Genomic DNA, 14,146 nt, shown 5'->3' on the forward strand with positions numbered 1-14,146 from the left:
TTCCAGGACAGGCCTGGTTCCTTTAATTCTTTCTCCATGGTCCTTCGCCAGGTTTCTTTGGGTCTTCCCCGCTTTCTCTTCCCATCTGCTGTCCAGGACAAGGCTGTCTTGGGAAGTGACCCTTTTTCCATTCTGGCCACATGACCCAACCAACGCCATCTTCTTCTTTTTATTTGGCTTTCAATGCTAATGCAGTCAGCTTTCTTTAATAGATCCACTGTTTTTATTTTTATTTTGGCCTACAAAAATAAAAACACTGGAAGAAGCATTTATTTAGGGCAAGAAAATAAGATGCTATCCTTCTGAAACTAGAAGATCATTTATACAATGTATATATCCAGTCCTCTAGAAGAATGTTTTTTTTTACACTTCCTTTGAGATTGGAACCAGTTTTTGGGATAACATTATTGTTTCGTATGAGTTATATTGGCAGTTGCCTAAAAATATTCCTTTGAATTGAATTGAATATTACAAAAGTAGTAATTATTGACCTTTCTTACGTCCTTGACCCCCAGGTGACCTGATGGGCGACATCATCAACCACGCAGTCATCAAGTCCAAGAGCCTGCTGGACAATTCGGTGCAAAATGCCGAGGAGGTCCTCGGAGATCTTGGCCCTACAGTCCACGCTTTGCTGTATGCTAACATGTCGGGACTGATGGACAAGAAGCTTGGGGAACGGGCCAGGAAGTTTGTCAGACACGGTACGTCATCCACCGACCGACCGACCGACCGACCGACCGACCAATGGAACCGGTTCCCCGACCGACCGACCGACCGATGTAACCGACCGACCGATGTAACCGACCGACCGACCAACCGACCGACCCACCTACCGACCTATCTATATACGGACCGACAGACCTACCTACCTACATACTTACCTACATACTTACCTACATACTTACCTACATACCTACCTACATACCTACCTACATACCTACCTACCGACCTACCTACCTATCTATCTATCTATCTATCTATCTATCTATCTATCTATCTATCTATCTATCTATCTATCTATCTATCTATCTATCTATCTATATCTCAATCTATCTATTTCTCTATTTACCTAATAGATCTATCACGATTTCTCTATTTATCTATCATCTTTCTACTTATCTATTTACTATTCCTCTATCTATCTATCTATCTATCTATCTATCTATCTATCTATCTATCTATCTATCTATCAGTTATCTATCTATCCATCTATCTATCTATATAAATTTATCCATTTGTATACCTATATATTTAACAGCCTTATCTATCTTTCTCTTTATTTATCTCTCCCCTTTCTCTCTCTCTCTCTGTTTCTCTCTCTCTCTCTCTCTATATATATATATATATATATATATATATATATATATATATATATATATATATATATATATATAGAGAGAGAGAGAGAGAGAGAGAGAGAGAGAGAGATAGATAGAGAGAGATCACAACTTGATACAGAGAATTGTCTGTTATATTTTGTATCAGGTGTTGCCAGGTTGATGAAATACAGAAAAGAGCAAGCATTTTCGTTGACACCAACTTCACCAGAAGGGACCTGGTAACTACTTACTTCTTCTGTTACAGATTTGTCTTTGATATTTTAACAAGGATACATCATGATAATTGTGGAATTGATGATAGTGATGATGAGGATGATGATGATGATGATGATGATGATGATGATTATGATGATGATGATGATGATGATGATGATGATGATGATGATGATGATGATGATGGTGATGATGATGATGATGATGATGATGATGATGATGATGATAATAAGTAGTATGATCCTAGCCTTCGAATCGGAAGTTCCTGTGTTCGAGTCACGTTCTCAACGGAGCATAGTTGAGTCCTTAGAAAACGTTGTTTACTCACTAAACCTTCCCCGTACTTCAGTGTGATATGACTATCTGACCGTTAACAGCGTTGTCTCTAACGAAAAGAATTAGCAATATCGCCTAAAAGGCGTCATGTCTAGTCCTACATGTTAAGCGTTGCTGTTGGTTAGGGACCCCTTGTAAAGCGCTTTCAGTAAGTTTAGTGGATATAGGGAATGAGATTAGCGGAAGAGTCGCGTCCCTTGATTAGACGTCACCCATAGTCTGTGACGTCACCGGCGGAAACGTCATTAGAGAGAGAACGTCATTTTGGTTGTGCGCATGCGTCTCTCGTCCTCGCGGACAGACTATGGGTGGCGTCCAATCAAGGAACGCTACTCTTCCGCTAATCTCATTCCCTATTGAGCAAAAGAGAAACTACATTTTACCCTTTCATTCGGTTTTTTTATTGTCCATGATTCGGAAATGAAATCTGTTTACTTAATCCTCTGGAGGAAGCAGAAGTGGTTTCTTAGAAGGATGTTAAGAATCTCATGGACAGAGAAGAAAACTAATGAAGTATTAGAGCAAGCTGAAACTAAAAGGTTATTAATTTGTACAATAAGAAAAAGACACATGCAATTTTTAAGGCACTTATATCGACATAAATGTATTGAACATCTTGCTCTCACAGGAAAGATAGAAGGTAAAAAAAGTAAAGGTAGACCAAGAAAAACATATTTGAATAGTTTGAACAGCTGGGTGACGAAGAAGGGGAAGAGCAATAATAATAATAATAATAATAATAATAATAATAATAATAATAATAATAATAATAATAATAATAATAATAATAATAATAATAATAATAATAATAATAATAATAATAATGATAATAATAATAATAATAATAATAATAATAATAATAATAATAATAATAATAATAATAATAATAATAATAATAATACACATTTATACAGCGCTCATTCTCGTGTAAAACACAAGCTCTGGGCACTTTACAATACAAATTATCAATTTTAAGTTGAAAAAATTTTTTTTAAAAATAATAATAATAATTCATAGCCAAATCAAGGATTCATAGAGTCAATAAAAACAAATACAGTAAAAATGTGTCTTGAGATTCTTTTTAAAGGTAGGTAAAGACTTACCCTCCCTCAGACCACGTGTAGTTCATTCCAAATCTTGGGGCCGAAACAAACAAACGATCTATCACCAAATTAGTTTTCTGAGGTTATCTGATCAGAGAGATGAATGGCGTACCATGATCACCGATGTCTGGCACAGACTTGGGTCTCGAAGAAGAAGAAGAATCCTCTTCGCCCCTTGTATAACAATATGGCATCCCGGTGCGTCCACCATCTGTTTCTGTCTTGGCTTTCTACATGGTAGTCTCCCAGCTGAGGTCCGCCATCTTCCATTCATCAAACAGTGAACACCTCCATGTCTGTTTCGGACGCCCAACCATTCGTGTCCTTCAGGGATTCCAGTCCAGGGACTAGTAGTAGCTTATGGCTACACCTCCAAATGTATTTCGTCAACCCAGCTTCTAAAGTCTTCCTCCGCCCTAAGGATGGTTTCGTAGCCACCTTCAAGCTTAGTGACTGGGCAGTGGAGGACGATGTAATCGCTGGTCTCTTGGGCTGCCTGGCAGCTATCACTGTTTCGAAGTTTCCATCTGCACATGTCCAGTTAAGAGGCGATTTGAGGAAGTCCAGTATGTCCTGGCGTTATTGAATGAATGCACTCTTTTGGTTGGATCTTTAATGATGTTTCCGGGGAGCTGCAAGGTCTGGGCCGGACGTCCCGCTTGCTGAAAGGAAATTGATGTGCATTTCGAACCCAACACCTCTCATTTCCAGGTGCATTGATTGCCGCGTAATCCTGTCTGACAGAGATTATTGCATATGGCCTCTCATGCATTATTGTGTCCATAACAGCACCTTCCCGTGGTGTTCCCCGTTTCTACTGAGTTTGTTATGGGCGCGACCGAGTCCCCGGCGGTATAACCGGGCTAGGGAGTAGGTGGGACCCCTTCCTCTTAAGGTGCAGGAGACAGAACCCACCGATGAGTGGTACACCCCTCTGCTCCTCACCCACCCACCTCACACTCATTCTGTAGTGTGGTGTCCTCTGTATGTCCTTACTTTCTTAATCTACCCCTATAGCTCATACTTGTTTCCTAGTGCTGTAACTTTAACACTTCTATACTCCCTCTTTGGTCGACCTGTGGCCCATGTCTTCTGTATGACTATCTGTGATTGAATGTAATCATGTATCCTTCTTAAAAAATTGAGATTTTTAGGGGAAAGGGCTGGTATCCCTTTGTTTTAGGCCCACAGAATCTCTCATCGACACAAATGACCCAGGACGTGACGATCCTCTGTTTATGAAATATGGCCCTTTAAGCAGAAAGAATAACTGAAATAGATAACTGCAAGCCAGGAAACAGTAGGTGGCGGGGAATGGGCGACCGTCAATCATGAAAGAGACTGTGGGAAAGACGAAATGAAGGCTACTTGACTAGACCCTATAAAAATTAATTATATGAGGAACATGCATCTGCAGCTCAACTCCTGATGTTATGCAGCTGACAGGGAATACAGGTTAGGGTGGGAAGACAGACCAGAGACTCCCCAGCATGCCATGACAAACAAAAGGAAAGCATACGAGCTCGGACGTCGCCTCGAAAAAGGTCCGCGCCAGACAGTGAGTACCCAGGCTGATCTGCGCGAAAAGTCAGCTACTGGGACAAAGAAATTCCACAAACATTTGAATATTTTACAAATTAACATTTGTGGAATCAGGAATAAAAAGACAGAGCTGAAGAAATTATTAAATGAAAAGGAAGTTCACATTGCTTTACTTCAGGAAACCCTGTATAAAAATAGCGATCCATATATTGCTGGTTATACATACTATACCTGCAAATGTGACGACTGCCGTGGTGTTATTACTTATATAAGAAATGACATCACGGGAGATGTTACTTCTAAACCATCACAGAACTCAACTGATGTACAGAAAGTCACCTTATGGCACCTAAATAAGAAATTTACCATTTACAACATTTACAACCCTCCACGGTGTACTATAAACCTAACAGATCAAAACAGTTCCCAATACAACAACACAATAATTGCTGGTGACTTCAATGGCCACTCTCCACTATGGGGATACAAAAATCTAAACAACACAGGAAAAGAACTAGAAAAGCTTTGCAATACAACCAACCTCACCATTTTACAAAATGCAGACTCAGTCCCGACACTTCTTCACAGAGCTCATATGTCCCTGAGTCATCCCGATCTAACCATCATCTCCTCTGACCTTCTGAATTCTTGTCACATTAAAGTCCTGGATGAAATAGGCAGTGACCATAAACCAATTTTAACACAAATAACAGTTCAAACACAGAAGAAAACATTTGAGCAGAAATCCAAATGGAATTTCAAGAAAGCAAACTGGGATGTTTTCACAGCAACATTAGATGACCAGCTGCCAAAAATTACAGATACATCAAGTGTAGAACATTTAAACGAAGCCCTCACCAAAGCCATTCTTGCAGCTGCAAAAGCAGGAATTCCAAGAGGTAGTCGACAGAATTACAAACCCTTCTGGAGCAAAGAAATTGAAAAAGCAGTAAATGCAAGAAAGGAAACAAGGAAAAACTTAGAGGAAAACAAACCATTAAAAACAAGATTGAGTACAATAAAGCATCGGCAATTGTCAAAAGAACTATTAACAACGCTAAAAGAAAGAAATGGGCAGACACATGCGCTAATATTGACCTCAATCAAAATGGGAAAAAAGCATGGGCCTTACTTAATAATCTTAACAATGAAACCCCGAAAACCAACCCAAAGCCCATGAAAACTACAGAAGGAACAATCGTAGATGACCAAAAAAAAGCCATGATCTTCAACAAACATTTTGCTTCAGTAAACAAGGCATCAAAAAGAAGTGAAAAGGACAAAAAATTGATTAAAGACCTTAAACATCAAGAAAAGGCCCCAAAAGCTATCTCATATCTGTTCAAAGAGGGCTTTACCATGTCAGAACTTCACAGAGCTATGAAAAAACTCAAGTTAAGGAAATCCCCTGGACCAGATAAGATACACAATGAAATGCTCCTGCATCTTAGCGTGAGAGGTAAACAGATGCTTCTCAAACTTATAAATCTAACATGGGAGACAGGAATAGTACCAAGGGGATGGAAAAATGCTATTATAATTCCAATCTTAAAGAAAGATAAACCACCCGACGAAACGAAAAGTTACCGACCAATATCTCTCACCTCATGTGTTGGAAAGATCGCGGAGAGAATGGTAAATAACCGATTATACTGGTGGCTGGAGACATGTGGCCTACTAAATAAATATCAGGCAGGCTTTAGGATAGGGCAAAGAACAGAAGATCAATTGTTTAGATTAAGTCAAAAAATAATTGATGGCTTTCAAGATGGAAAACATACAGTCGCGGTTTTTGTTGATCTCCAACAGGCCTATGACAAAGTATGGAGGAAAGGGTTGTTATCAAAAATGATGGACTACGGAATTGATGGAAATCTCTACTTCTGGATTAAACAATTTCTCAGTAACAGAACAATCCAAACAAAAATTAATAACGGACTGTCAAACAGAGAAGTATTAGAGGAAGGTCTCCCACAAGGATCCTGCCTCAGCTGTACTCTCTTTCTTATTTTTATAAATGATCTACCAGAAGTATTACAGACAGAAAAGGCCCTATATGCTGACGATTTAGTTATGTGGTATACTACAAAGCACCTACCAATAGCCTCCAATAGAATAAATGAAGATTTAGAAAGCTTAAACACCTTCTGTGATAAATGGAAATTAAAAGTAAATTGCAATAAAACAGTCTACTCTATATTTACTAAGAGCCATCCTGTTTCCAAGAAAGAAATAACACTCTCCATCCAAGGCCATCGACTCGCGAAAGAAGAAAACCCCACATATTTGGGCATACAGTTAGACAGACAACTATCTCTGAACAAACACACTCAGAATGTAAAAATCAAAGCCACAAGGAGACTCCAGTTACTAAAACGACTAGCCAGTACTAATTGGGGAGCAGACAAAAACTCGCTTCGACAACTCTATTTAGGCTATGTGCGTTCCGTCATGGACTACAATTTAGCCCTCCAAAATGTAGGTAGTAAAAACACACACAAAACCTTGGACAGAGTACAAAACCAAGCCCTTCGCTTCATCTCCGGTGCCCTGAGATCGACACCCACAGCAGCATGTGAAATACATACTAATGTGGAACCACTTGGACTTCGCAGAGAATCAGCAGTGCTTGAAATGGTTGAAAGATACAAACGAAAAGAGGAAAACCATCCAAACAGAATTCTGGCAGAGAAATGGAAACCAAGAACAAGATTAAAACAAAAATCCCTGCTACACATTGCTAACAACTTGAATGAAAGACACAGACTCCCAGAAAACAGAGAAAAATCTATTTTAATCAGTCAAAAACCTCCATACGCCGAACTAAAACTTCCAAAAATAAAGACTAACCTCATAGAAGAAACAACAAGAAATAAAAACAAATCAGATATACAAACATTAGCAATGAAGACAATACAAGAATACCCAGACAACTGGATACATGTTTACACAGATGGATCTGCCCACAAAGGAACTAAAAATGCTGGGTATGGGTTTGTAGTAGAATACCCAGATAAAACCTGTGATAAAATCCACAATTCTTGCGGAAGCTCCTGCTCAAACTACGAGGCAGAGGCAGTTGCAATAGAAGCCTCACTGCGACACCTCTCTTCTGTTTTCCAGTTAAACCCTTCAAAACTTCAAAACACTGTCATCTTCACAGACTCCAAATCGGTTCTCCAAGCTCTCGATTTAGATAAACTCTCCTCAACGTTCAATAGTTTAAGATCTCAACTAGATGAATTCCTTACAACACACAGAGTAGACTTATCTCTCCAGTGGATACCGGGACATTCAAATATACCAGGAAATGACAATGCAGACAGACTAGCCAGACTCGGATCAACACTTTTACAACCATCATTTCCAGTATCCTTAGACACAGCGAAACAAATAATCAAAACAAATAAGAGAGAAGAATGGATGAACAGTTGGGCAATGAGCACCACGGGTAGATGTATGTTTTCCCATATGACCACTCCTGTAAAGACTGATTGCCTAAATAAGCTCAGAAGACACCAGCAAAGCATCATCTTTCAACTAAGAAGAAGATATGAAGTGAATAGAATTCAACTAAGAACACAACACATACCGCTCAACAACCATTTAAGCAAAATTACAAAAGACACATCCCCCTCCTGCCCCCTATGTCAACACCCCAATGAAACAGTAACACACCACTTGCTTGAATGTCAACCTCTTGAAGATCTGAGATGCACATTCCTCCCACCAAATCCAAGCATCAGTAACACACTTTATAGTCACCTGGAACAACTACAAAAGACATCTAACTTCTACGTTATGGCACAAGACCGAAGGGCTAGAGCTCAGGTGGTCGCTGGTTCGGATAAGTAAGTAAGTAAGTAATGATGTTTCCTCCTCTTGGTGTTTCCCTGTTCCACATTTCCCTCCAGGGACTGGGGGATGACGTTGTTTCCTTTTCTTCCCAAGTTGTGACGGACAGATCCTCCATTTCCCCTTCCTAACTTGGGTGCTGATGGTTTGTTTCTTTGGTTGACCTTTCCCATAATTCTTTGCTAGAAACGTGACCTTGCCATCTGATTTTCAAACGCCTTCGGAGGTCTGAATTTTTTGACTAAGGGTTTTTGTGACTTGCCAGGTTTCAGATTGCACAGATGAACGGGTTTGGGATTGGAATAAATGGGGAATACTGGACAGAGCACGGGGCAAACATTGGGAAAACAGCTGGAAGCATGACAATGTGGGAGCTGGCTGAGACTAGCTTGTGTACATGTGGATGCCCAGAGCAGACGATAGAGCACATCCTTAGAGAATGCCAGGATGGGCCCAGCTGCACTGACCATGACCTAAGAGTCATCTCCACAGATGCTGTGGTGTGGGTTCGGTGTTGGAGCGACAAGCTATGATGATGATGATGATGATTGGAACAGAATAATGTTTTACAATTTTAGTCGCATTAGAGATAGCTGTTGCTTTCCATATGGGCGGAAAGATGGCAAAGACTGGTATAGTACCGTTTTTGAGGGTGGTCACATATGTGACCCTCCGTATCAAAACGGTATTATGTCGGGATGATTCAGACTCCAAAAAGTGAATTTATAGATAGAATGATGATAAATTGGAGCTTAGAAGTTTTTTTTTTTGTAATTCAAGAAATAGTCTTTATACTTCACCATAACATACAGAAATTAAACCCAAGTTGGATATTTGTGGCTATGAATTCAATTTCCCTTACCGAGTGGATCCCGACATAATACCGCTTGGATACGGTGGGTCACATATTATGTCTCGTTGACAGGTTGACGACAGCCGTTCTGAAGACCTTGTGCCGATCCTCTAAACTTGCCTTCATCGACAAGGCGATTCTCATCGATCATGGGTTCTACTGGCTCTTGAATCAGGTGGACCCCAAGAATGGAACCTTGAAGGAACGAGATTGGAGACTTGCTAAGGTAAGGTGGATTATGATGATGATGATGATGATGATGATGATGATGATGATGATGATGATGATGATGATGATGGTTACGACGACGACGATGATGATGATGATAATGATGATGATGGACGACAACGACGATGATGATAATGATGATGATGGACGACGACGACGATGACGATGATAATGATGATGATGCTGATAATGATGAATGTCGCCAAAGACGAGTAAATTATGATATTAGTAATTATAGTTATCGGTATCATAATGTTAATAAAGTTAGATAATTTATAAATTACACTGACCCCCTTCCAATTCCCCCCCCCCCTTTAAACCCGTCACCCCCCCCCCCCCCCGCCTTTATTTTACACACACCACTCATGTTTTTTTTCAGGATTCCTTGGACTACCAAGTGATGCTGTCAGCTGAGGTCCTCATCGCCATCTTGGAGTGTGAGAGGTACAAAAGCGTAAGTGTCCTCTGCCCAACACTTTAAAAAGCAAACAAAAATACTTGAACTCAGTAGCGTGGCGTGCTTAAATAATAAAAAATTGAGCTTTATATAGCGCAATATCCACTAAATGTGCTCAAAGCGCTTTACAAGGGGTCTTGGGTCAACAGCAACATTTAACATGTAGGACGGAACATAACGCCTGTTAGGCGATATTACAATTTTTCGGACAAAGACAGCGCTGTTAACGGCCAGGTACTCATTTTACACCTGAGTACGGTGAGAGAAAGCGAGTAAAGAGCCTTTTCCAAGGACTCAACAATGCGCCGAGCGCGAGGCTCGAACCCATGAGCTTACAGTATAAGGTGGTGCCAGAATCAGAAGAGAATGACTTAAAACATGCTTTATTTGTAAATACAAAAGAAAGAAAAAAATATACAGAGAAGGCTTACTCAAATAGGTAAGAGTAAGAGGCGGTATATACCATTTCTCAGTTTTACGTTTTTTTTAAATGCTATAATCCATTTTTAAAAGATTTTAAAAATATTTTTAAGAGCTTTATATATAGAGCAATATCCACTAAATGTGCTCAAAGCGCTTTACAAAGCTTCTTCTATCTAGATACTTCTTTAAAAAAATTAAAATTAAAATTGAGCTTTATATAGCGCAATATCTACTAAATGTGCTCAAAGCGCTTTACAAGGGGACCCTGGCCAACAGCAACATTTAACATGAAGGACGGGACATGACGCCTGTTAGGCGATATTACAATTTTTCGGACAAAGACAAAGCTGTTAACGGCCAGGTACTCATTTTACACCTGAGTACGGTGAGAGAATGTGAGTAAAGAGCCTTTTCCAAGGACTCAAGTATGCGCCATGCGAGGCTCGAACCCAGGACCTTCTGATCCGAAAGCGAGTGTCATACCACAAGACCACATAGCCGCACTATTCTATCCCTTTACCCCTTCATTTTCAGGAGGATCACGAATCATTATTGTACCAAATGGCGTACTACTTGGAAGATAACCTGGATACAATCCAAGAACCCATGGTGCTTGCCAAGGTAGCGTACGCTCTCACACTCTTTGAGAGGTTCAACGAAGCCGCCGCAGAAATGGGCTCGGAGCCAAGCCCGTGGGAGGGAGAGGGGGAGATGGAAGAGCTAGAGGATCTTGAGGAGGGTTTGGTGGAGGGAGATGAGGACGAGTTGGAGCCGGAGCCAAAAGCTTCGGAGGAGGCTGTCAAAAAACTGGCCGCCATTAGCAAGATAAACTCTCAAGGTAGGTAACTCCAATAATATCTTGAGCTTTTATATAGAGCAATATCCACTGAACGTGCTCAAAGCGCTTTACAAGGGGGTCCCTGACCAACAGCAATACGCAACGTGTAGAACAAGACATTGGGATGTATTACAATGGCCACCATTTGAACCTACCTTATTTTTGCCAGTAGTAGTTGTAGTAGTAGTATCGTTCGGCTACACTTCTATGTTCAAGGTATCAATCCAGGTTCTGAAATCATCATCACATTTGTTGATGGTTTCAAATCCCCCTTCAAGTTTTGTCTCTGGGCAATCTAGTAAGAGGTGGTTTGCATCTTGTGGTGCTTGGTTGCACTTTGGGCATGTTGATGATTCTTAGAGCCCCCATTTGTGCATGTTGGCAGCTGTTCTTGTATGTTTTGACCGTAGTCTATTTGCAGCTACCCAGTATTTTCTTGGTTGATCCTGTAGACCTGGGAGACTTTTACAGGGATCTTCAATTAGTTCCCCTCCTGTTGGTTTATTCCTTTTCCATTCCTCGCACCAGGCTTCTTTTTGCCAGTATCATTGGCTTGAAGACTAGAAAGGATTTGTTGTTCTATGGCATATACACACCCATAACAGAAAAAAAGAGGATAAAATTAAGATGTGACGCGATTGGATGGGGAAATACAGTACTCTACACATAAAGTATTCTGAAAATTATTTATATAGATATATCTGTATCAGTTTCTATGTTTGTTTATGCTTATGTTTTAAGGGTTTTACTTTTTGCAAAATATCAAGATCATATCAGCGCCTGTAAAAAGGAGGAAAATAGGATAATGAAAAGTTCTAGAATTATAATTAAAGCACCCAAAGAAAAGGTAAGACAAAGGGGAATTGTTTCAAATAGGAAACAGATGTAGATTCCAAGAGCACACTATCAAAGTTTGAGATCACTTAAAGGTATCATCCATACACAAGCACACGTCCCCACTAAGAAGAATACACTGACATGTTTACAATCAGAAGATCTGAGGTTCTTGATTCTCACTACCTGAAATAGATACCTAGATAGCCACACCTCTCGGACAGTCGTCATAATGTAAACAATGGCACTGATTGGTAAACATAGCGAACTACACATGCTTTACTATCGATGGTATGTGTCTAAGCAAAATACCCACTGTTCTACTGCTTGAGATCAAGAGAACCAACACCGAAAACTATGTGTAAACTTAAACGTATATATTCTGAGGGAGAAGATCGTGTGATAACTAGTCACCCATTTGGCGATATGAATACAATTAGAATAATTATAGAAAGGTCGATATCATTCACTGCATTGTTTATAAAACAAACAACTATGTTTGTCCGAGCACGTATGAAGGTGTGTCACAAATTCCATGTTTTGATTGGTCAAAAGTCTACTGGTTAATACTCTTCAACAGTCGTAACGTCACTTCCTTCCTAATGACGCATGGTAATTTAGTAACACTGGCTCTAAACTATCGGAACAATGGCGAACGCCCGTATGAAATAATTCCCCAGCGAGCATAAAAGCGTATCCAGAGGAAAAAAACCCCATAAATTTGATCATGTTTTGACTTTTACACATTCTGATCACAAGGCATATGAAAAGTTCTAGCCAGCATGAAGAATAGAAAGTAATGATTTTCTTTGTTTAGAGCCAAGATGGCCGCCGTTGCCGGGCGGCGTGACATCAGACTACTGAATCCAATTGTAATGCATTTCAGGCCAAGTGTACTGGTCCACCGAGGAAGTCAACGAGGACAAGAAGATTCCATTTTGGTATCACAGAGGGGTCAAAGCTTCCGCCATTGAGGCCACTGCATACGCCCTGCTCGTATTCTTGGACCGTCCCGAGGCCAATGTGGATGCCATCGCTGATTGGTTGGTTGCTCAAAGAAATCAACATGGCTGTTTTATCGGTGCTTTGGTGAGTGTTGACGTACACATATTATAGATAGAATGGAGTTCACAACATTGCCATCCGGAAGTATAACGGACCAACACACAAAACTCTGTGTAACCATGAACTTTTATAGTCTGGATAATACAGTTTAGTGAGAATTACTCACAAACGCGGATGGCAAAAAACAATAACAAAGGCCTGTGTGACGTCATCTTCGTTCTATCTATATGCGCTTCTGATATCCGGGCTTAAGGGCCTAGTGGGTCATGGGACAGCGTGGCTCAGCGGTATGGACTTTGCGCTTCGTACCCGAAACGTACCGAGTTCGACTACCCGCCGCGTTGTGTGGCCTTCAGCAAGTCACCTAGCCTTAGCTCACTTTGCGGCGCTGCACTGCGGCTGACGCCTGGGTTATTCCAGTCTTCGCTTGGAATAGACCCTAAAGAAAAATTTCCCCTATGGGATGAATAAAGGGAATTTATAGTTTAACATTGTTGTAATGGACAATATTATTTTGCGTCATTTTAAAAATATTTCCATTACAACAATGAGCCCATAAGGAATTGAGTTATCAGACCTGCAAATAAGTGCACGTCGGTAAGTGTATAAATGAAATTCATACAACGTGAACGTGTTCAACGAGCGTCTTTTTGCGTGCAATACTGAGTGTTAGAAAACAACAAAAGAAGACTTATGGTCGACTTTTCCGATATTCATCAAAATTTGGTTGCTTATGGCCTGCAGAAGTAAAGACGTGTAAATATAAATTATCCGCTGATCATCATGAACTACTGAAAAGGCATATGGTAGATATTAATAATTATTTTTTGTCATCCCTTGTACAGGACAGCATGGCAGCAATCCAAGCCTTGTCCTCCTACAGCCTGGTGAAAACGGGTCTCAAGGTGGATCTCTCCTGCAACGTGACCAGCGACAAGACCAAGCACTATTCTCACTCATTCAAATTCACGGAACAAAACGCCATCAGGCCAGAATCCCTGAATAATGTAAGTCATTAATAAAAATGAATATGACAGCTTCAAAAAAGTGTCGTAA

At 40.3% G+C, this 14,146-nt stretch overlaps 1 protein-coding gene across 1 annotated transcript in view; it reads left to right on the forward strand.

Annotated features, from left to right (window-relative positions):
- LOC144979525 (complement C3-like) overlaps nt 1-14,146 on the forward strand; it is a gene marked incomplete in the record, with an annotated part of 98,032 nt that overhangs the window by 65,101 nt on the left and 18,785 nt on the right. Inside the window, 7 exon segments of the mRNA XM_078926225.1 lie at nt 516-704; nt 1,489-1,561; nt 9,318-9,471; nt 9,853-9,927; nt 10,888-11,191; nt 12,912-13,114; nt 13,936-14,097. Of these exon segments, the coding sequence (XP_078782351.1) occupies nt 516-704; nt 1,489-1,561; nt 9,318-9,471; nt 9,853-9,927; nt 10,888-11,191; nt 12,912-13,114; nt 13,936-14,097 (1,160 nt within the window).

This window comes from Berghia stephanieae, chromosome 9 (assembly GCF_034508935.2).
Source record: "Berghia stephanieae isolate SIO BIC M18660-M18661 chromosome 9, UCSD_Bste_1.3, whole genome shotgun sequence".
In the NCBI taxonomy this organism is placed as follows: Eukaryota; Metazoa; Mollusca; class Gastropoda; order Nudibranchia; family Aeolidiidae; genus Berghia; species Berghia stephanieae.